Source organism: Cucurbita pepo, chromosome 3 (genome assembly GCF_057944985.1).
Source record: "Cucurbita pepo subsp. pepo isolate OVF chromosome 3, ASM5794498v1, whole genome shotgun sequence".
Classification (NCBI taxonomy): Eukaryota; Viridiplantae; Streptophyta; class Magnoliopsida; order Cucurbitales; family Cucurbitaceae; genus Cucurbita; species Cucurbita pepo.
The window spans coordinates 2,466,779-2,492,194 of record NC_141800.1 but is presented as its reverse complement, the minus strand read 5'-3'; the positions used below and the strand labels follow the sequence as shown (position 1 = coordinate 2,492,194).

The window sequence follows — 25,416 nt, the reverse complement described above, 5'->3', positions numbered from 1 at the left end:
TTCAAAAGTGAAAAACTAAATAAATAACAAAATATAGGCATAAATAGTTTTCATGAGCTTAAATTATTTAAAAGTATAAAATCATAAACTTAAGAAAGGCAAGTAACAAATAGATGCTAAATGGATGGTAGATTTAAGTTCAAAATAATTTATAAAATAATTAATATGGTAGGGTATAGTATAAAGTAGTTAAATAATTAGTATTGGCATCAAATTCAACACTATTTTATTTAATTAACCTAGTGGCTTGGTTAAGCTAGGCTCCTTGATTAATTCATTGAATGAGCAAAAACATATATAGCTTTTGATCTTAGAAATAGAATCATCCATGACAAACTAAATCTAAAATTGTGAAATTCCACATCGGTTAGGAGGAGAACGAGACATTTTTTATAAAGATGTGAAACCTCTCTAGCATACTCATTTTAAAATCTTGAGAAATCTTGAGAGAAAGATCGGAAAGGAAAGCCTAAAAAGGACAATATCTACTACCAATAGGCTTGAACTGTTACAAATAGTATTAAAGTCAAACACCAAACGATGGGTTAGCAAAGAGGCTGAACCCCAAAGGGGGGAGACAGCCGGTGTGCCAGCTAGGACGCTGGGTTTCGAAGGGGGATGAATTGAGGGAGGTAGGAAAAACTTCTTCCTAATATACGTATTTTAAAATTTTAAAGGAAAGCCGAAAGAGAACCTAGATACAAAAATTTACTCACATAGTTAGAGATATGGAAGGCAGAAGACAGGGATGTGCATGAACCAGGAGACAAAAAAGAACTGAAGTGGAGGCAGCACCAAGAGATTCACCAATTTGGTGAAAGCTCTCATAATTTAAGATTAAAAGCTAAGAAAAGCACACTTCCACTAAACCACTGTGATTTAGTCAACCAAGTGACCCACTTTTCCTCTGATTCTTTGCTAAGATTACAATCCCACTTCAATTCAAAAGGGACCCAACTAATTTCAGTTCAAAATAAAAGCATTCAGAAGTAGTTTATAATAAGAAATGACATTGTTCAGAGAGTTCTTGAAACCTGAAATGCAAGAAAGCAGACTAGATAGCAGAAATAGAACAATGGCCAACAATAGCAAGCCAAGCCTAAGCTTATTTTTAATCACAGTATTAACAGATGCTTTGCTTTGACAAGAATTTGGAAACCTAATGAACTACATGAAATCTGCATATAGTTCTTTCTTATGCTGCAATTGATATTTACAGAGAGGTCGATACGAGAGAAGGCTTACTTGCTGAATGGTGGTGTAGATCAGGGCTCCTTCACCACCAAGTGATAGCCTTCACCGCCGAGTTATGCGAGCGTTTTTCGTATCAAGAATTCCCATTCATATCCCAGAAGTCGTAGAGTTGCAGCATGGCAAATAAATCAGATGATCACAGCAACGGTTGTTTTGGGACTGTTTATGCAGACAGAAAGGTCACTTCTCCGGTGGCTGTTCTCACGTACTCAGCACTAGCCTCTGGGGTGTCTTCCTCACTAGGTGGAACCAGTTGCCAGAAGAGTGGTAAATAAGTTTCCCACTCGCTCAGGATGGCGGAGCCTTTGCTGCTACCAGTTTTTTCCTATTTATCAGAAGCAGTACAAATCTCAGTTCGTTCAAATGGAATCAATGGTTCCATCTTCAAATGGAGTTATGAATTGGAAAATACTTACAACATGGGCTTCAATGAGGCTCTTCAGCTGCATCTGCCCCACAGGCGCCGTTACTCTCTGAATTTTTACTATTTCTTTGTTAACCTGGCTCATATTTCACATGAATTATCCACATAATTCATATTATTTTAACATAAACACAAGGTTAGCAATTAGAGGTGAAGATTGGCTAGAACGAGGCGTACAAACCTTAGGAATAAGCGTATCATCCTCGTCAAGAATATAAGCTAAGCCTCCGGTCATTCCAGCAGCTACATTTCTTCCCACTCTGAATAAGTTGGATGCAAAAAAATGGTCAATATAGTTTTCTGTGATACCCACCAAATATACTGACTGATAACTTGGATAAAAGGAAATTACATACTTGCCAAGTACAACAACACAACCACCGGTCATGTACTCACAGCAATGGTCACCAGTTCCTTCAACCACTGCCTCAGCAAGTGAATTTCTAACAGCAAACCTCTCCCCGGCTTTTCCTCTAACAAAAACTTGACCGCCAGTTGCTCCATACAGACATGTATTCCCCACTATGGCTGCTTCCTCAGGAACAAAACCGGTATTCTCGGTTGGAGTTACGACTAATTCACCCCCCGCCATACCCTTGCAGATATAAATGAAGTAAGAAACTATATAACATTCATGCATAAAATCACAACACAAAGATGGGCAATGAGATTCATGTCCGAACTGGGTATCCATCTTAGATATTCTTAACTAGGAAAACACACAAGATATTTTCATGAGAACCTGGAATGTCATTAAAATTATCCTATGACCTATGAACAATCTTAAAGGCAGAGGCTTTTGACTACTTATTGTAAAGGAAATAGTTTTCTCTTCCTCCAATAGTTCAAAACATTACATGACAAACATAGGGTCGTGAATCAAGTTGCTTCATCTCTACTCGAGACACCAACTCTTTCAGTATAATAATATTTGAAGTACCTTTCCCACATAATCATTGGCCTCTCCTATGAGCCGAATGTTCATTCCAGGTGTAAGAAAGCACGCAAATGATTGTCCAGCGCTACCTGTGAACCTGAATACATGAAAGAAAATAGTGTTCACCAACATATGGCTATGCTTCCAATTTACTTCTCGTGACATTAGTAAAAGTTCTCAAAATTTGCATCATACGTAATGTTCAGTTGGCCGGCAAAACCAGTGTCGCCATATTTCTTTGCAATCACCCCTGCTACACGCCCACAAACAGCGCGATCAACATTGTATATCTTCACTGTCTTTTGTACAACTTTCTCACTCTGAATTGCATCTAATATCTGGGTACATAAATTGGAACAAAAAAAAAAAAAAAAAAGAAAAAAAGAAAAAAAGAAAAAATCAGGACATGGTCAAATAAGTCCAGCTAATATCATTTCACTTTTCACAGGTTCGTACGAAGTAAAAATGGTTGCAAATAGAACAAATGGCGAACAAAACTCACAGACTACTACATTTTCACATGAGGATCATTTATCATCTTCATTCATACCTGATGGTCTGAAAGTAGGATATCATCAAGAATAGGACCATTTGTGTGAACATCTTGACTGCGGATTTCAGTACTGCTCCATTTTGGTAATCCAACATTCTAGAAATAAGTTTAAGATGGTTATATAAGAACACCAATAATCAAGGACATAACTGCATGGTGATATAACCACCCAGTATGCAAAATCAAAAGTTCAAATGGTTTCATATAAATACATACAGAAAGTATATAATCAAGTTCGAGATGTTGTGTCTTCATCAAAGAGATATCTCGGGGTCTTAATAATTCTGTTCTTCCAATTATATCATCCAACTTTTCATATCCCAGCTGCGCCAGTGTACCCCTTACCTGAAACAAACAATAAAAATTCGATTACTCACCATAGAAACAAAAACTGAGCAAGATAAAATTACCAAAATGAAAGGAGGAAGCTTCCAAGATTAAGATCTATAAAGATGACCAAGTGAAATTATAAACAAATGTAAAACTACAGTGGCAGGAAGAGAAATAACCTCCTCAGCAACATAAAGAAAATAGTTGACAAGATCGCCAGGTACACCAGGAAAACGTGCACGTAGCTCCTCTCTCTGAAAAAAGAACGAAATAGCAGCTGCCGGTCACATATCAAATACATACAAATATGAACATGAGGTTAAGCCGCAACTATATGAATGGTTTCAACGTCCACAATAAAATTAGCTCTTACAAGCCACTTCACACAGTTTTCACAGCATCTAAGTTCTGAAACTCCGTATTCATTACCTGACTAGCAACACCAACTGGGCAGTTGTTAGTGTGGCATATGCGGGCCATCACACAACCAGTAGCAATCATGGCAACTGAACCAAAACCATATTCATCCGCACCCATTGCTGCGGCCATTAAGACATCAACTCCACTTTTAAAGCCACCATCGACTCTAAGAATGACCCTTTCTCTAAGTCCATTTTCAATAAGGGTCTGTATATTATCATTCAATGATCACAAACCATGTCTTCAAAAAGAACAAAGTAATGATTACAAATAAGATAATGAATAGAACCTGATGTGTTTCTGTCAGTCCAAGTTCCCAAGGACCACCAGCATGCTTAATGGAACTTATAGGACTAGCTCCTGTTCCACCATCATGCCCGGATATCTGTAAGGCATATCAGATAAAATCAACCAAATGAATGGACTGAAATACTAAAAATTCAGAACTAATAAGAGAATTAGGCCTGAATATCATCCACGTTCATCTTTCCCTATTCTGCCGATTACAAATTTAATGCTTGCAAGCTTTAAATTAAAAGGAGTTGGAAGATGATAGAAGTACATACGCTCATTTGAAAAGATATGATATTGACAATATATTTTATGGTATTGCAGGCCATAACCATTATTCAAAGATTCAAACTACTAAGAGATTAATCAACTAGCATTCTTCTTTTCCTATTCTTCAAATTAATATATCTTTCCTGCCTGCAGCTTGACAAAATGAGAAGAAAATTGTCAGCTTGTGTTTTCTATAGCAATGCAACCCGAGGGGAAGGGGTTAAGCTTTCAAAAAGAAAAGTGCACTTTAGTAGACAAAACACAGGGAAATTCTGAACGGTTTCAATTTAGTTCTCAAAATAATCAATGCTTCAAGTCTAGCATGCACAAGTCATCAATGTTCTGAATTATAAAACGAAATGCTCTATACTATTATAACTCTGGAAACAAAAACTATAACATTACCAAATGTAGAGAGATTGAGACCAGCCAACTTGTATAGAACATCAGTTATACTGTAGAACATAAATTACAGACTGCTCCATAAATTGATGGAAATTTGAAATATAGATACCTGTATAATATCAGCATTACCCTTAGCAACCCCAGAAGCCACCGTTCCAATTCCAGCTTCAGCAACAAGCTTTACCGATACCTTAGCCTTTGGGTTCACCTTTTTTTTTTTTTTTTTGTTGGTGAAATGGACGATGGTTTTCATCAGAATTCCAGGCGCATCTCATCACTAACTAAATATAAATGACTAAATTGAGCAAGCCGCAAAGAACTACCTGATGAAGGTCAAAGATCAACTGTGCAAGATCCTCTATAGAATAAATGTCATGATGTGGAGGTGGAGATATAAGTGGAACACCAGGTTTTGAATTTCTCAACCTTGCAATGTAAGCACTAACTTTCTTTCCAGGTAATTGGCCACCTTCTCCAGGCTTTGCACCTTGTGCAATTTTGATTTCTAATTGATCAGCATTGGCCAAGAATGTTGGAGTGACACCAAAACGTCCAGAAGCAACCTGAAGAAGATAAAATAAACCACATTTTAGAAAGAAAGTGCAGCTAAATTTCCTTACTGACAATCCAACAATTTTCAACTGCACATTGACTAGGTACCTCAACATAGGATAAAAGTGTACATTCATGTTCTTTACTAGAGAGCTACAAGATTAGGCCATGGTGTAGAACAAATGGATAATTTTATTCAATTTCAGATTAACCCTCAAAATACAGAGCAGCCAAGTATTTATAGGCTAAAACCAAGGCCCAAAGACATACAGAACCGATGTAAATAACCGACCCTCAACTAACAACTTAACTAACCGGTATTAACTAAAACAAAACTGCTACACCTGACAATAAAACATACAAAGTAAAATATAAATAATAATATCCTCGAGCTCAACACAATAGATACAGCATTAAATGAATAGTATTAATTAAGGTCAGAAAAATATTACACAATCAAGGTTTTGATACAAATTATTGAATGAAAAGGGAAGAGTTTAGAGGTGTTACCTGCTTAATGGCACTAGTAGCGGTATCGCCATTCTGAAGACCTTTAAGATGTGGCAGTGTCGGGGAATACCCATCAACAACATCTGCTAGAGGTCTCCAACGAATGGGATCCTGAATAATAACAATATTGGGCATGTCAGCATGTCTGGAAGTACTTTCCCTATGGTTTTAATGCAGCTAAAAGAGTAGATAATAATACAGCAACTTTTATGAAACACTGCTGTAAAAGGATAATGAACTACCTCACCACCTTCTCCCGAATTGGATTTACCACCAATTCTGTTCATTGCAATTGCAATCGCTTCATGAGTTTCCCTTGAAATAGCTCCAAGTGACATTCCACCAGTGCAAAAGCGTTTAACGATAGATGCAGCTGGTTCAACCTTTCCAACAGGAATTGGAGCACGATCACTTTTGAACTCCAGAAGATCACGAAGAACCTATATGATTCAAGGAGAAGAAAATTAGAAATCCAGTTAACTTCAACATAGAACTTCTTTAATCTCAGAAACTTCCGTTAAAATCTTGAAAGAAAAGGCTAAAATATGGCTTCAGCACTTACATTCACAGGCCGATTGGCCAAATGCTGCTGATATACTGCATAAGCACTTTCATTTTTCTGGCGCACTGCTTTATGGAGCAATTTTGACATCTCAGGGTTGTTTCCATGATACTCTCCTTTATCACACAAAAGACGATTTTTAAGAACATTTCTTTTCCTCCACGCAACCAAAAAGAGCTATAACCATGTGTCAACACACAAGAGAAAAGAAAAGGAATAATCGTTGAACTTGGAATTTACTTTTAAGCATAACGATGAAAAGCACTCCAACAACTATTTAAGTTGTCTATCAACTAGGTATCATTATTATATGAAGAAAGTACACAAGGCACTAATAACACCAAATTGATCTGCACCCAATATACAAATGTCGATTACAGTTCTGTCAAGTTTGACCTTTAACACATACCTCCTGGTCTGAATTGTATAAATCCAAAATTTTCTAGTCTCTTGGCTGTATCCTCAGAAAATGCCTTCACCCAGAAAGACAAAGTCTCCCTGGCCAACTGCAGCAAGGCATTGAAAAATCTTTTAGTAGAATGAAAGAGACACAGAAAACTTGAAACTCTAAATTAAAGTTCAATAATGCCAGTCATACTGACTCAAGCTATAAGTGTTCCAACAACCAATAGACACTCATTGCTACTGCGTATAAAATGTAAATATATAAATATGAGCAAAAAGTTGAAGTTCTGGATCAGCATTTCAAGGGCTACCCTACCCTGACGAATTCCTTCCAGATACATAAGAAAATTATGGGTTAACCTCACACAGTACTACTTACCTCATCAAACGTCAATCCACCAATTTTTGATATGCTCCCACGAAATGCAAAATCTACAACCTCATTTCCTAATCCATAGATCTCAAATATTTGTGCCCCGCAATAGCTAAGAACAGAAAACAAGAAAAGTTGTCAAAAACTTCATAGGGTTACCGGGAAAAAGAAGAAAACAACTTGGAAACAGACGGAAAATGGGAAAGGACAACTAGCATACCTTGATAGTAAAGAAATGCCCATTTTGGAAAGAATTTTGAGAAGACCAGACTTCACTGCCTGAGTTGGATATGCATCCAAAGCACAACACAACACCGTTCAGTTCCAAAGACAGCATTTCAATAAAGAGTCATAAAATCTAAAGTAACTCAAGGATTCGATTAAAACATAATAGTTCAACCCATTTAAAAATGTCTTGAAATACAAAGGCCCAAACCTTGCAAAAGTTCTTTTGAGCCTGCTCAATTGTTACAGTAGGCATCTTTCCATTCCGCATCATATTAACAGTCTTGTTACTAAGGCGCCAATGCCGACAGGTTTCCAGAGCCAGGTATGGGCATATGGCACTGAAAAGATGATTTTAGGTTGTAATATGCTGCATATTTACTCATGAACCAATTTATGCCAAAACTATTAAAGAAATAATTCTATTCGAATTAATTATTTACAAGATAAGAAATATAGGTTTTAAAAAATATTTATATTTTAATTAATATGAGTAAGCATAAACGAAGAGAACGAAACTACTCAAGATTTCTCGCCAAGATATAAGCCAACAATGTTCACCTGGTCCAGATTATCATATGACCTTCAAACTAGTTCAAATAATCTCCTTAACTATCTCCACGTACAAATCTCCTTCCAGATATCTTTTGTATATCAAATATAAAATAAACTAGTACTAGCTAATTGAAAGGCTTAGTTTTCTCCCAAAATTAATCCCACCATTTGTTCATCTAACCTCAACATGGTGTATTAATGACTAGAACGCTTTGACTAGTACGCCTCTAGCATCCTATAATATATGTCCTAATAGCATCGTTAATATTTTAATCAATATCTAGCATCCAGCCCCAGATACCTAATACATGAACCATATTGATCACTATGTGAAGGAAAATCACACCTCGGTTTATATTAGTTGCAACACCTCAATGCAAGAATGAAATATAAGAAGTTTTTCCGTGCCCACGCTAATGATGGAACCAAACATTTTAAATATATTAAGTTCTAAAAAGGAGATGGCTATAAAAAATTACCAAGCTCGACTAATTGCAAAACTTTGCTTAGGACTACAACTATTGGCATGTATAAGATACCTTAATTTTGTTAACTATTTGGAGCCTATGTTTGAAGCCTTTGTATAGCTTCTTGCCGTGTTGTATAGCTTTCAAGTGAGTTCTATATTTGGAACCTATTTTCTATATTTCATTTTTTTTTTTTTTTTTTTTTTTTCATTTTGCTAACTACAGATCTCTCTCACAGCTCTTGCTCGTGTCTTTGTTACTAAGTTTCCTGTCCTCTGCTCTCGCAAGCGGAAGAAAACTTTAACATCATCATATTGAAGATGAGAAACCACCCACTCCCCTTTCTCCATTGGACAAACCACCAAACACCAATTTGGAAGTTTATCTACGTATCAAATTGCCAGAAACACATTACAAAACTAAATGTAGCAACACACGCATAAAATCCTGCAATTGTTTACCCCAAGCCTATCATAATGTAAAAAAGGAAGCCAGATAGATAAAGAAAATTTAACATCCAGTATCCCATCAAAATCCAATTAACGAATCCTTTACAACTACAACTTGATATATGGTCTAGGAATGTCAAAATCCACTTGACCATGGGCTTGTCCACTATAGATTTTCAACTTCATCTTCTCTTTCTTCTCATTTCGTCTTTTCCCCTTTTATACCTCTTCTTCCACAACTTTTCTTCTTCTCTTTTGGTTCCTTCATTCTACAGTTTTACCTCTTTACACTTCTTGTCTCAACAACTTTTCTTCTCTCTCATGTTTTCTCTCTATTCCTAGCATTCAACATCTTACTTCTAACTTTTTCTAACTTCTTTTCTATCTCCTCTCTGATATTTTCTATGTTTCACTTGACCATGGGCTTATCCAGAGTTAAATACAACCCCCCTTTTCATCATACTTGAGTACTCACCAATGATCTGATTAGTAATTAAAACCAAAGACAGTTCGTTCTCGTTGACTGATGCACATTATTTTTCAAAACCATTTAGTCTGCCTCCTACACCTAATTCAATCCTAAATGCAATAGATTCCATCACCTTAAAAGGAAACATAATATATTAAGGGATCTAAAAAACTCCAGTGAATGAAAATTACCTTGCACCATATCCAATTAAACAAGCAAACTGATGAGTACTGAAGCACTGAGCAGTATCTGCTACTATAGTAGCTGACATTCGCAAGCCATTTTGAATAAGATGCTGATGAACAGCCCCAACAGCAAGAAGAATTGGAATAGCTGGGCGAGTTGCTTCCTAGAAGATGGGTACAGCATCAAATAAGGAAAGGCCTTCAACGATGATGATGACGACGAATAATAATTATAAATAAGGCAGAAAAAGAAAGGACCTAGTGCAGAAAAATTTTAGCACTAAATGAACATGACAAACAAATATATTAAGCATGTCAAAAAAGAATTAAGCACAACATTAGCAATCATATTAATTTTTTTGTTCCTTGCACAAGTATATCAAGTACACAGAAGCCAGAATCACAGAAAAATTGAAAAGATTAGCTTACTTCAATAGCTCGTGTGCATTATAGTTTTTTGTAATCCACCTTCGGTGGTTGGAAGGTCCCACCCTTTTTTCTATTTCAATTTATCAATAAAATTTCAGGTTCTTCTCACAAATTATATATTAGGTTCAAGTGCGTTATTTTTATTTCTATTTCTTATGTCGGAAATTATATCAACAAAGTCTTCCAGATACAAATAAAAACCAGAATGGATCTTACAAGCTCTTCAGAACGATCAGATAGAACAAGCAGTTGAGAACCATTACGAACAGCCTCATCAGCAGCATCACAAAGTCTGTTTAAAATTTTTCCCAGAGAACCATCAACCCCCTTACGTATGTCAAAAAATGTCGGCAATACTTGGGCCTTCAAGTGTGGATCCTTTAGCAATGATTCAAGCTCTCCTTCATTTAAAACAGGACTAGACAAAGTTACCTGGTCGATGATATTCAGTCGGCAATCAGAAAACACAAACAAAGATTCAATTGTAAGAACTCTCCGATACCTATAAAATATAAAATTACTAGAAAGAATGAAAAAAGAAGGCTTGGCAACCTGTGAAGCATTCTCGGGTCCTATGTCTAATATATTTCTTCGCTTTCCAATATTGACTTCAAGAGACATGACTAGTCCTTCTCTGAGAGGATCAATTGCTGGATTTGTCACCTAAAAGTACAACATAGTGAATTTATTGCATAGAGAAGTACTAATAATTAGTAAAACCATAAGCACAAAAAATTTGGAGAAACAGGCAGGGGCATAAAATGTTTATATATATATATATATTCAAGAGCTTTAAATAAAATGAAGTCAGGCAACATAGAGGAAACGGAAATCAGAGCAGATGGACAGTTTAATTTGCTTTTGTTATAAGTTGAAAGGAGAAGAAAATGATGGTGCCAGTTGACATTGACTGCAAATTTTATCATGTCAATGGTAGATGAAACTACTAGAGAAGCCATTTTCAGATTTCCTCTCAACAACGTTGTTCTACGACAAGTAACACTATATTATGATAAATGTCATTGTAAACATACACAACACAAACATGCGCAAACAAACATCTGATATGTATCAAACTCATCTAGAGCATGCCTTTTGTTTTTGGATTTCAGAATAAAGCCATGTCTAGGAACCACATCGAGTACAAGTAAATAATTAAGGTTTCAAATTTTTGTTCATGTCTGTTAAGAAGTAAAAAGATATAAAAGAACAATTTAGTTATAAAACTTAATTGCATAAAGTTAAAATTAATAAAAAGAAGAAAAAAAAAAAGAGTGAAGAACAAGCAAGTAAACAGAAATGTGAACATCACATACAATTAAAGTGGGTCTTATTTTTTAAAAAAGATGAAATGAAGCTGTGTTCATGTATGTTATGTTAGCATCCACGCTGTTTTGACTCAATTTCTTTAAATAGAGAGCATTGACCAACCAGCAAGCATGACAACAATATCAATTATAATATTTCATGGTTCCATAATTTTGTGGTTGGCCAAGCCATCAGCTGCAAGCTGCCGTATGATAATGTTTGGACATGATAAGTAAGAATAACAAGAAAACATGCACTAAGGTACAGCCCACAACAGATTGAAGGACATTAACAAGTATTTCAATAATCGGGAAAAGGAAACTTCCAGTGAACCTGTGCAAACCGTTGCTTAAAATAATCATAGAGCATGTGTGGCTTCTGAGACAATATTGCCAGAGGAGTATCATCTCCCATGCAGAACGTAGGTTCCTTTCCTTGAGCAGCCATACTCTCGATAATCATTTGGACATCCTCACTGGAGTAGCCAAATGCCCTGATGCAACAATTTGAATTAATTAGAACAACTAAAAATAGCGAAGTATCTCAATATGTGAAGGAAAAAGTCTTGAAATAATGTGGAACCTGACTTTTTCTTTTAATAACAAGAAACAAAACTTTTCATCAAGGAAATGAAAAGAGACTAATGTTTAAGGATATAAACTCCAAGAGGAGTGAAAAAGCAATAAAAACGGTGCAATAATGTGGAACCTGACTATAGTATAACAAGAGAATAAATTATACCTTTATGCAACAAATCACAAGTATATCAAGTTCTTACCAAAGCTAAAGGTTGAAACCAGTCTAACTTCTATAAGAACCCCCCACTCCACCCAAACCATACAAAATTGGAAAGGTGACAAAGTTATAAAGGACTCTAAGAACTCTGAACTTCTGGATGAACTCTGAAACTCTAAACCATACAAAGATGTGCATGAAAAAGAGCAACAAGAACTACAAAAAGTAAGAAAAGATACGACATTAATTGTAGATTTAGTTTCCTCCAAACCTCCCTCTATGTAGAGTTTTTATTCCAATTGTCCTATTCTAACAGACAGACGCAAGTAATAAGTTGATACCTAAAAGAACTAGAACCTCAATAAACTCTTACAATGAAAAAGCAATCATAACATCTTTTAGAAACCAAACTATTTCTGCACACTCAAAAAGCACACAATTGAAACTTAAAAGGAAAAAGAGATATTAGAAAATATCCAGAATCAGTGAATCACTTTCCTAAAAGTACTCCATTTCACTAAACTGAAGTATTCAATGGCTCGATGACCAAAAAAAACTTATATTGTGAACCTATTGTCCAATAGGCCCAATGAACCGTGTACTCTCCATACATTCTTCTGTTCCTTTAGAAAGAACCTTGTTTGACGTTAGGGAAGTTGGGGATTATTTGTGTTGACTTTTAGTGGACAACCAAAGAAAGATTGTTCAAATGAAATTGCTTCTTTTTTTTCTTTTTTTTTTTAATTTTTGAAGGAAATTTATTGATAAACCCCAAGCTACGGTAAGACTATCGTTAGTATTCAGGCCCAAGCTAAGGTAAGGGACCAAAAAAAATTGTTCAAAAGAAATTGCAAACTTTTTTTTAACTTTTAAAGGAAACTGAATGATATGATAGAATGTCAATAGAAAGGAAGGTTTTGTAAAACAAAGAAACAGAAATTCAAATCATTTGAAATCCTATTTATAGTTTAATCTTTATATTCTTTACCCCATTTTGTACCCAATATATGAATCATTTTGTACTTAGTTATTCATTCCATTACTAACAACTAGATAATAGTTGCATGAGTTAGTCAACAACTAATGTTAGTGAGTTCGTAAGACTCCTAGATATGGGCCTACAAGATAGCCCAACCAGAGGAGACAAATCAAACCCTAAACAAATCCTATCTAACAAATCTAATCAATGACAAGCTACCAATTACACAGAGAAGAAGGATTACCCCAAAAGAAAGGCCAAGATCTAAATGTGGTCAATTGCCCAAACTATGCCCTGTAGAGAGGCATGCTTAACAACCCGCACATTTCCACACTAATAGCCAAAGTTGAACTATTGGAGAATTATTAAAAAACCACATAGTTCATCTAGATTCCAGTAATAGGATCTGAATAAAGTTTTTCTTTACAGATTTTATGAACAGGACATGCTGAATAATCTGTCTGAAAACATCAAAGAGACATTGAAAAGAAACTTACTGCTGGCTTCTCAGCAACTTATCAGTATCCAATAGTGTTGATGCAAGGAAATTCTCAGGCTTCAATGAGCGCATATTTTCCTTGATCCACTTTCCATATGGATATGACAAAGCAACACGTTTTTTAACTTCTGTATTCTCAAAGACCTGCAAATTGACATCAGTTCAATAAAAGCATTACTTTGGAAGTTTGAGGTGAAAGAAACAATAGAATTTTAAATGAAAAATATCTTCGTGAGAAGATAGATATGATTTGATAAAATGTATCGTTGGTTCTTCATGTAGTCTTTCAAAGGAGTTCAAAAATTATTCTTCATTGGTTATTATTTGGGGTGGAATTCCTTAGAGTGCAACTTAGACTCGTAATTTGTTTGTTTGAGAAATGAAACTGAAAACTTAGCTAGACCTTATATGATTGCCATGTATGAGTTGCTTTTTAAGATGGGGAAAAAATTCTGAGAGAGAGAAGTTCGAAAATTAGGGAAAAGAAAGTCATAGAGAGAAGTTTGAAGACCAGTGTGAAACATAGGAGGGAAAAAAAAGAAGAAGAAGAAAGGTTTAGGTTGCGGAGAAAGACACGCTGTATCGGATTCCTGGGTTCGAGTTTTAGGGGTTGGCAGATCCGGGAGGCAGATTAAGTTTGTATTGAAGGGGGAAAGGAGGGAGGGTAGAGGAGGAGAAAGATTGGTGTTCAGTCAGTGGTGAAGAAGCCTGAGTTTATATTTTTTTAAATTAAAATATAACAAACTTAATTCTCAGGCTTCAATGAGGGCATATTATGGGTTAATGCAGTTAAGTCCAAAATCTCATACATTTGGATTGGAAGGAACCAGAGAATTTTTTATGACAAGTCCAGCATTTGGTTGGAGCATTTTGACTTCGCAATATTCAAAGCCTCCAAATAGCAATCTCTTTCTAATTTGTTCGTTCTTTATTCTCCTAGCTATATTTGTATGAATTGGAATTGGGAGGCTTTCATTACGTATTTTTTGTCATTTTCCTTCTCCTCTCACTTCCTATGGCAGCTTATTCCTTTGAACATTTTTAAGAAGCTTTTTTCTTATTAAAAAATAATAATAATTGTAATTTAAGAAAGCAACAGATTAAACATGAAAATTACTCTCCAACGAGATAACTAGGTCTAGCAGTTCTTATCATGCACCACTGAACAAATAATGGCCACAACTCACAAACAAGACCACGTAACTAAACTCTGAATGCAAAAGTTTAAACCAGCAAAAAATCAAAATAAACCTGTCCAGTCTGCAAATCAGCAGTAATCATCATTCCTGGACCAAGGCGGCCTTTCATTGTAACTTTAGACTCATCCATTGGTAAGACGCCAACCTGATAAAGAAGATGGCAGTTAATACAAAGTTGGAATATCGATAGTGCCTCAAAAAATTCGGAAGAACATGTTCCTCTCACTGTTTCATAAGGAAAATGCATCATACAAGGTTAAAAGTGTTTGGATTCCACAATTTGGATGTACATGCACAAAGGAACAAACTAAATATGAATAAATAAATGAAATAACAAGAACTTCAATTGAGATCCTAACAAAATATTGAAGCAACTACCAAACAAACTAATTATTTTGGTGTCATCAAGGCCAAGTAACAATAAGGTACTTACATTCATACTGAAATTGGTTTTAACTTTTCAAACCTGACATCTAAAGTTGTGCAACGAAAACAAAGAGAAGATGGAGAACACACCTCAGATGCAACATAAACAAAATTATCTGATGTGCGCCAATACCGAGCTGGGCGCAATCCATTACGGTCAAGACATGCACCAACTGTTTTTCCATCACTGCACAATATCAATTGCATTAGCGATGATCAGACATCAGCATGAACCTATAGTTTTTTCAGAAAAGCTAGAAAGTCTTTCCATTGATATGTATAAAGTTAACATTTAAAGATGAGAAATCTCACTATCACAAAAAGGCATTCTAATTTGCAATCAAAACGGAAAAACTATAATTACAGAAGAAATCTGTGAGATATGAGCGCCACCAAAAAGCCAAGTTGGCTTCACTTTTGACCTTCAAGTTGCAAAGAGTTCTTAGTTACACCCTTGCCTCCATAATCAATTGCAGACCTTTTAGTAACTCCTCTGGTCACGTTTGTATATTCCATTCTCTTAATAAAATAGGTTTTCTTCCTTATCCGAAAATGTAAATAAATAAATGAAAGAAAAGGAAGAGTAACAAAATAGAAAACAAATAAGGGTGAGAACTAAGTTTAAAAGATGATTTTGTTAAACGTTTTAGTTGATAAAGGCCAACATGAAGACTATCTGCTTTAGAAGCGATGAAAGGGATGCAACAATTTGAACTCAAAGCTTGTATTCTACATCTATGCTGAAAAATAAAAAACTTAAGACTACAAGGTGAGACTTAATTTATTAACTCACTTCTTCATATCATAACAACCAAAAACTTACTAGAAACCTTTTTTAGATATTACCTGAACAACAATAAAGCAGGTCCGTCCCAAGCCTCCATTTGACCTTTGTAATAGTCATAAAAGTCAACAACCTAAGAGAACGTTCAAAAGGCAGCAGAAAATTATCAGCAATGTAATTTTAATCTAATTACACAACTAATTAAGATTGGTGAAAAATATAGTTGAGAGGTAAGTTAAAATTATACAAAAAGGCAACGGGAAAAAAAACCAGACCCATTCTTACAAAAGCACACAGGAATATAAGGGAAGAATGCAGTCCATGAAATGGAAATCCATCCCTAAGAAAAGAACCGAAGTAGCCTAACCCTCATGGAATTTAACATGTTAAACTTAATTTTATGGATAGTGAGTCCTGTGAATTCTATTTGATGCAAAAGAAGGTGTGAACACGGTACATTGCGGATATTTGATCATCAACGTATTTAGGTCAAAAGGAATGGTACATTGCGGATATTTGATCATCAACGTATTTAGGTCAAAAGGAATGGTACCTCAGGATATTTGATCATCAACGTAGGATGGTTCTTGTAAGCCTCAGGAACAAGGATCATGAGAGCCTCCTCAGGAGCACGGCCACTTCTTATTAACAACTAAACAAGTAGAAGAGAACAACTAGTAAAATAAAGGAGGAGGAGGATGTAGAATCAGACTAAGCAGAAATTCAGCAAATACATAAACTAGCATAGGACATCTTATCTTTCAGGCTACTAGAGAAACACAGAATTGCCAATAATAATAGAAATACAATGCACATTATAAGTCAAACCATAAAGAACCAAATAAAATACTAAAATCTAAAAAACTGACCTTTGATCAATAGTTTTGTGAACAAGAGACAACCTTTAATCAATATTACACAAAATAATTAAGTCTACCCAATAACTTGGGTTACTAATTGCCTAATTCTAGATGCTTCTTTGATGGCAATTGAGTTGATTGATGATTGGCGTAGCTCTCATAAGCAAGGTATGGCTATCAAGTTGGGTCTTAAAAAGGCTTTTGATAAGGTTGATGGGGTTTTGCAGATGTGGTTCTAAGAGTGAAAGGTTTCGGGACCTTATGGCACAAATGATCCTTGCATGCACCTCTAGTGTTAATTACCTGGTAACTATAAATGGGAGGCTTAGAGGTGGATCATTCCAATAAGGAGCATTAAGCAAGGTGATCCACTTTCTCCATTCCAATTTATTGTTGTTTCGGATTGCCTTAGTTATTTTCCCATGGTACTTCTTGGACAAAACCTTGACACATCCTATTGGTGCCTCTTCTTCTTGCCTAAATCACTAACAATTTGTCAATGATACGTTACTGTTCTCAATTATGGAGTCTTTTGCTTTGGATAATCTTTTTAATCTTACCAAAGTCTTTGAGTTAGCCTCCAGATTGAATATCAATTTTGGGAACAGTGAACTACTGGGCATTAATAATTCTGTGGAGGATATAGAAACAGTAGTTAGAAATGTTGGTTGCAAAATAACCTGTAGGAGGCCTAGGGGTTGGTTATCTTTTAGCTAAATGGATTTGGCATTGCTCCATGAGGAAAATGCTCTTGACGACAACTTATCATGGCTAAATATTATTCATCAAGTTCTGATTGTATGGGGTCGTCTCCTATTTTGAGGGGTTTTTCAAAATCACCTTCGAGGTATTGCTCCATTATTGCTCTCATTCGTACTCTTATTTAAAAAGGGTTGCTCCAATTAGCAATCCAACACAATCCGCTTGTGATATAGGTCTTCAAAGGAATCTCAATGAAGCTGAAATTTTGGAATGGGCTCATCTATGTAACCTTTTATCTTTGGCCACCTTGGGGAATTCACATGATTCTTGGGCTTGATCTCTTGATTCTTCGAAATTGTTCATCGTTCGATGGTTAGATTCTTCAATATTTGTGGCCTCTTAAATTATTTTGTACAATTTTGTTGCTGCTAATTTTGGAGCATCCTTCATTTCTTATTATACAGACCTTTGGGCATGACACTCTGGCACAAATGTCGAATCACTGAAGCATCTATTTAACAATACACATGCAAACTTACAAGTAATACGTTCAAAATATGCAAATAACCAAATTAAATATAAGACAATTAATATTGCTCATCTCCATGGATATGCATTTTCACCAATAATGTATATAGACTTACTTCGGCCGCACTATCAAGATTTGCTGAATCCGATGCCCTTGAGTTGCCATAGGGACGAATTTCATTTTCACGACCCCGCCATACAGATGACTTTAAGGAGGCTTCTCGAGATTGCATCCAATTTAAGTTCCCCTGATTAACAGTAAATAGTTAGCTTCAAGGAATTTACTGAACTTATACCACAAACATATTAACAACATAAGATTAAAGACAATTAGTAGAACCCCAAAAAATAAAACAAAAAAACAAACAACAATTACCTGGATTGTGTTGATCTCTCCATTATGACCCAATAATCGCATTGGTTGGGCAAGAGGCCATCGAGGACTAGTATTTGTACTATATCTTCGATGATAAATTGCAAAAGGGGATTTATAGAGATCATTCTGAAGGTCATCGTAAAATAACCCAAGAACCTCTGAGCGAAGCATTCCCTTGTAAACTATAGTTTGATTCGACAAAGAACAGAAATATAGCTCACTTCCCCAAATCTTAGAGTTTGCTTCTCTTTCAATCAATTTCCTACAAATGTAAAGTTCTCGTTCAATGTCGTCCACATTCTCTTCTTTAACTACTCGGACGAATACCTGCTCAATGTTAGGCATGGTCTTCTTTGCATTTATACCAACCACAGAAGCATTCACAGGAACGGGCCTCCAACCAAGCACCTCAAGACCTTCTTGTCTAAAGATACTTGCAATAACTACAAAACAAGGATCAATAGTGTCACCAAATTATACGTGCATTAAAAATGATGTCCACATAAAGCAAAGTTGGATAAATAAATTATCAGTATGATATACTCATTGGAAGAGCAGGCCTGGCCCCCGGAAACACAAGAGGTGAGCTCCTCACTTCAAAGAAGCGAGGCCCCCTCACTAAAGACTGAAGCACGCCTCTTATTTCTTCTTTTAATTTTCTAACTTTTTTTATGAAGATGTGAAAGAAATTCATTGATGTATTATTTTTTTGGATAAAAAATTCATTGATGTATGAAATTACAAAAAGATGGGAAAGAAATCTCAAACCAAAGGACAAATGACTTTTCTAATTGGTATTAAGAGATACAAAAGTGTAAGATTTAAAACATAGTAACAATTTACACCAAGATATAGCTATGTAGGTAATATTATCCATAAGGTGATCAAAAAAATAAAATATTGTTTTTTGAGCTAAAGTGATAAAAATACAAAACCCTTACAAATGTAGAGTTCAAAATAATAGCACTGAGTTCAACAGTTAAAACAAAAGTTGACTGATTGTAACTTTTCGCATCTCAACGAAAGTCTTTGTTAATTGTCAAAAAGTAAATAAGTAAATCAAGACATTTGAGTTAAAATAGTAACAGCGATAAAAGAAAGAAACAATTAATCTGGTTCAACTAGATCAATTGTAATTGAACAATCACCTTCTTTTGCCTCTTTATATTGACCATCATCATTGGGCAGAAAAACCATGCCAATGCCAGCATGCAACTTATCAAATGAAGGAATCCCCTGCTCGTTGGCCCAATTATCAAAAAGATCCCATGGGATGGAAGTCATTAATCCTGAACCATCACCAGAATCATTATCTGCTCCACATCCACCACGGTGTTCCATACAGCCTAGTGCTGTAAGAGCATCCTGTATAATTTTATGGGATGCTTTGTTTTCCAAGTTGGCAACAAATCCAACTCCACACGCTCCTCTTTCTGATATTATGTCATTCAAATTTGCAACCTGATCAGCACCAAATTATATCATGTATACAGGTATAACTAAATGCTCTGATTACAGACATAACTAAATGCTTTGATTAAAGGCATAACATAAAATGATTTTCAAAAGTGTGACATTCTGAGAAAGCTTAAACAAATTCATAAGAAATTAGTATTAACTTGAACAAAGAATACAGAGATTAAAGTGAAGGATTAAACATCTTCCCAAGTCCCAAATACCTACATGATTTCGCACCTTTTTCTATCTTTTTAATAAAAACAATTACAGTGACTTAAAAATTAAACAAATAAAAAGGGGAGGAAGGAGAATTTTATTAATTTAAAATATGTCCAAATATCTTTCTCTAAAGAATCCTGATTTCTTAAATTATTTTAAAATCTTTGTTAATGTTCAAATACTTTTCATATATGACAAATTTATTCACACTTCTCTAGTTTGTGCTTCAAAAGTATAGTCCTGGCCTTTCTTTCGCTTTGCATTTTTTGGGCCTCAAAGAATTACTGCACTTGTAAGAAACATGACCTACTGCTGATACCCAATACAAGCAAGCCTCTCACATGCCTCAAATCCCAAAGCTAAGCTAAAAACTTTGAACTACTTTACTCTTGGATTGCAAGTCCAAGGACATAATAATAGATGATCAAGAGGTTCATGTGTTTGCTTAGAAAAACTCATTGCCAGTTGTAGGGACACTTTTTTCGCACACCTTCCATTAGAACTGAAAAGAGTCTACCTCCACAAACACTTAATGGCATTGAAAGTCAATCCCCGAAGGAACAATTCTTCCTTGCAATCACAACCTATCCTAAAACTTCTTATTTATGTAAGAAATATGGAGAATATATGTAATGCCTCTGACCCAAGATTTAGAGCAAAATTTGGAATCACAATTCAACACATGATGGCCTCAGCATTCTCTGCATCCCCTGGAACATGACCAATCATTTACTTATCCTCTCAATGTGCTTTGTACTCACTCCTTTTTTCCTAGAAAAATTCCCAAAAGATCACCCAACATAGGATTACTCAAAGCTAAGCATGTTTGATTATGGAGTTCTTATGATTGAGTCATTGAAAAGGAAAGTGCACCTTGTTAGTATAGAAAGAAACTTTCAATTCTTTTAAGCACTTCTTAACCTCCTTACCTCAGGATCACTATCGTTCATGTACCTCTCTTTTACCCAAGTGTCACAATATATTATCCAACAAAGGAAGAACAGCCTGAGGGATAGGGGAAGAGGGCTCCTCCTAAGAATGTCTTCCAGTTGAGTGTCCTAAAACATTTCGAATGAACTGGATTGAAATCGGACATTGGTGTAGAACTTTTCTTTAAAGAAGTAAGATAAATATCCTTTTTATTAGCGATATAATTAATGACCATATGAACCATCATGGGTTGAGGCCTAGTGACATTGGTAGATGTGAAAAAGGTAAAGAGACTTTGAGAAAATGGGTTCAAACGCCTTGGGGGCTACCTACCTAAGATTTTAAAATCTTACAAGTTTCTTGACATCCAAGTATCACAGTGTCAGGCGGTTGTTCCATGAAATTATTTGATAGAATTGATGGTCATGTGATTCTCAAATTCTACAACAAGAATTTATCACATCCTCTATGATTATTTCTGAATATAGTTGTCAAAAACTACCAAAATGTTACCCTGACCTAGGAATTTTCAACCTTCCGGATCGTACACATATAATCTATTGTCTTTTTCCTAAAAGGACCTCTTCATCTAAGCACCAATCTTGGCAAGTATGGATACCAAAATAGGCTTTCTAGTCACTAATACAAAGAAACTGTTGTGGAACAAAAACTTGCAAATAAGTTAATGCTACTCCAAAGATTCTTGACAGGCAATGGTCCGCCATAGCAACATTAAGAAATAACTTTTGACATCAATGCCAATACTCAAACAAATATCTCTTCAATAGAATAATCAACTTTCTCTTCTTTTCCACGGAGGAAAAGAGACACGCACGCTCACACACATCAATTATCATACAATGTAGAGGCAGAACAAACTAATAGCCGCTACCTTACAGTACATCCCGACAGTCCAAAAAACCACCCCTCACATACACACTGCAAAAATGCATGGATCATCTTCCCCATTGAATCATCTCAACTCCGATACTTAAAATTGAATACGATCCACAAATGACTATTATTACAAACTCATTAACTACGTAAGAGACTCATAATAAGACCCAGTTAAGCGTTCTCCGCGACGTTTCCCAATATTTAGTCCACAGACTTCAACCACCTCAGACAAAACAAAAGGAAACAGTAATGATAAACAAAATGAGGAAACCATCATCCCGCATCCATCTATACTTGAAGCGATTCACTAAAAACCGGAAATCCAGATGAGAAACCACGCAAACATGAAAAACAAACCTGAGGTACGGGTTCGGAAGGAGCATCGGAGTTGTCCAGAGCAGAACCAGGGAGTGGAAGATCGAGAACAGCCTTGATCGAGGAAGAAAACTTCCTAGAACTGAAGTGAGGAATGTTCCGATTAGACAGGGATGAGGATGAATATGAGAGGAATGATTTCCTTCTTGTCCTGTTGGACCTGCCATAGAAAGCGACGAAATCGAGAAGGGAAAGACCGTGATTGGGGGAGAGAAGAGGGGAGTGAGGAGAGAGCGACGGAGAAGAAGGACGGAGGTGGGATATGGAGGAGGAAGCAGAGGGAAGCGCCATGGGAGGAGGAGGAGGAGGAGGAGGAGGAGGAGAACCACCCGAGGGTCAGCTGGTAGAAGAAGTGCGGAATTTGGTCTCTCTCAACCTCGTCTTCTTGTAGCTGATGGGTTTGTACTCAATTGTTGTGGAGCTTCTGTGCCGTTGATGCCGACGCTTTCATCCCGCCGTGGACAACCTCTCAATGGCCGCTTTCCACGGTGGAAACTTCCATTACTGTTCTTCTGCCTCCACGTGCCTTCATCCCTCCCTTTTGGCTCCCCTCGCAATTATCTTCATTTTTTTTTTTTTTTCCTTTCTTCAAATAATTAAATATATATTATATTCTTTTTTTTAAGATCAGACAAACACGATCTAAAAATTACACATTCAACTCTCAAAAGTAGAACTCACGTAGGAATAAAGGAATTGTTGTGTTCAAGAATATTTTGGCAATGATGTCGTTGATGCTAATGGCGATCATGGCAATTTTCGTTGACTTAAGTGATTATGAAGTTAAGCTCGGGTAAAATGCGAGAAAAACTAAAAAAAGATGGTGAAAAATAGAACGACATCGTGAATACAACGAAACTAGCCCTAACCGATCTTGGTACACAAGGTAATAACGACTACCGAGTAGATGATTCATGGTCCCAATCAACCACTAAATGGCTTATTAAACTGAATTTAATCCCAATTTGTAATAATTAAAAGGGAAATTAGGGAAATTATTGCATTATTTAATCAACTTGTTTGTAAGGAATTGGTCATCCAATAAACCACCTCATTTTTTAAATTGATTTTATTTTTTTATTTCCTCTATTTGTTGTCGTTTTCTATGCCTTGAAATAACTGCACAAACTTTTCAATCCTAACCTATAAAAAATAAAATTTATTAAATTAAATGTATTTAATTAATTGGTTTGACAAAGTTAATGACGTCATTAATAGCTTAACATTTCATTTGTAAAAAAAATTCATTTTATATTTTTACGATTCTTTTTAATTGTATAATTTGTATTTCTCAATATAATTTTTCCAGTAAAATCTAAAAAGATAAAAAGTAAATACTTCTTTTCTGGTTGATTTAGTTTATTTAATCATAATTAAAATCATAATTAAGGTTTAAGAATTACTGATAAATATGAAATATCTAGTTATTATGGAAGAGAGAGAAATAAGATGTTGTCACAGAGAGAATGAGTAAAGTAAATGCGTGAAAATCTTTATTAAATGAAAAAAAAAAATTAGAATCAATATTTTTTTTTCATTATGACGTAAAAAATTAGAATAAATATATGATACAATTTACATTATATAAAGTAAAAGCTTGTTCAGTTAAATTATTTAATTTAATGTAAAAATATTTGTGTTCGAGATGATATTTTGTGAGATTTAACTTTTAAAAAATATTATGTTAATTAAAATAAAATTCAATAAATAAAGCATGCAATAATTACGTTTTTTAGATCATGAAGAGTGAAATACCAAACATACAAAAATAGGATCACTCTTACGCTTTTACCCGTGGTTCAAAAAGTTCCTACGACATTAATCATATTTTCATCGTATACGTGACGCACGTGACATGTGAAATTTAGTGTTCACTTAATGCCACATTTAACCGGATTACTTGTTAATGTTTGTCCTAATTTATTTAAATATCATATAATCTATAATTTATATTAAAAGAAAAGCGTCATTTTTTAAAAAATAAAATAGAAAAGATAAAATTTTAATAATTACATTATTAAAAAAAACTTAAAATTACTTCCCATAATAATAATAATAAATAATTTTATTAAATTCTATTATTTTATTATTATTGTGTGGGTATAATATGTTATATTGTGGGTGTGGAGGAGGTTGGATTAGTCACCAAAAACCAACCAAGTCCATATAAATTGGGATCCAATTTTATTGCCCTTTCAAGGTCTCTCTCTTTCCAATTTTATTATAAAATACTCTCTTTCCAATTTTATTATAAAATAATATATACGTGATACATTAATAATTAAAATTTCAAAAAATTCAAATACCACAGGTCATAATTCATCACTAACATCAATTACAAACGTTAAAATATTTGTAATGTTCATAATAATGGAAGGTTGAATTATAACTCTATTTTTAGATCTATCAGTGCATAATTGGATTATAACTCTATTTTTTAACTGATTGATCAGATAAAAATGTTAACCCGCAAATAACCTAATCAAATACTTACATACTTTGAGTTGGTCTGAATTTTATTTAGTACGTCATAGTGAATTTTTTTATTTCTTATCATGTTTGTGTTGTTTTCGGGCTCGTAATTGAATTTTTTATTTTTTTTAAGGGAATAAATTGATTTTTTTTTTTTACCATTAAAAAAAATATTGAAAAATAAATAGTAATTCAAGAAATAATTTTAAAGATAAACTTAAATAATTTTGGGAGCAGCGTATGAATTGATTTTTTTTTTTATTTAATATTTTTTATTATAAAAAGATAAAAGAAAATCATGCACCAATTTTTCAGGGTTGACTGGGCCGACCCGGCCCAACCCGACTTGATGTTGTTTGGGCCTGGGCAAATCCAACCTTCCGATAGCTAAGCCCATAGGTTGAGTTTGATTCAGACTCATTTAATAATATTTTTAAAACTAAATTACATTGAAATTTATAAGAAATTATAAAAAAAATTGTGTTAAAAAAAAAAAAAAAAATTACCCCATTTTTTCAAAATTATAAAACTAAAACTTAATTAATTATAAAAAAGAGAGACACTCATAAAAATATTTGTTTTCTATTTGAATATATTGTATTAT

General features: G+C 34.8%; 1 protein-coding gene across 3 annotated transcripts; it reads right to left on the bottom strand.

Moving 5' to 3' along the window:
- Positions 1-941: 941 nt before the first annotated feature.
- LOC111789977 (ferredoxin-dependent glutamate synthase, chloroplastic) lies at positions 942-22,924 on the bottom strand. 3 transcript variants are annotated; one of them, XM_087122086.1, is made up of 33 exons: positions 22,323-22,924; positions 19,610-19,922; positions 18,462-18,904; positions 18,202-18,333; positions 16,549-16,647; positions 16,058-16,128; positions 15,302-15,398; positions 14,838-14,930; positions 13,585-13,730; positions 11,707-11,866; positions 10,618-10,728; positions 10,282-10,497; positions 9,643-9,800; positions 7,723-7,852; positions 7,507-7,565; positions 7,293-7,398; positions 6,918-7,014; positions 6,509-6,624; positions 6,189-6,386; positions 5,947-6,057; positions 5,208-5,447; positions 4,994-5,092; positions 4,208-4,303; positions 3,928-4,125; positions 3,678-3,752; positions 3,385-3,513; positions 3,166-3,264; positions 2,811-2,953; positions 2,619-2,712; positions 2,035-2,273; positions 1,860-1,938; positions 1,671-1,754; positions 942-1,579 (listed from the first exon to the last, which is right to left on the bottom strand). In XM_087122086.1, exons 1-33 carry the CDS (start codon positions 22,629-22,631, stop codon positions 1,418-1,420), a joined length of 4,902 nt encoding a protein of 1,633 aa, XP_086978212.1. In that variant the 5' UTR covers positions 22,632-22,924; the 3' UTR covers positions 942-1,417. The 3 variants fall into 3 exon arrangements, with proteins under 3 accessions (XP_086978212.1, XP_086978213.1, XP_086978214.1); XM_087122087.1 differs by having other exon boundaries at positions 19,610-19,894; positions 22,323-22,463; XM_087122088.1 differs by lacking the exon at positions 22,323-22,924 and having other exon boundaries at positions 18,462-18,723; positions 18,789-18,904; positions 19,610-19,751.
- Between the last annotated feature and the right edge of the window lie 2,492 nt (positions 22,925-25,416).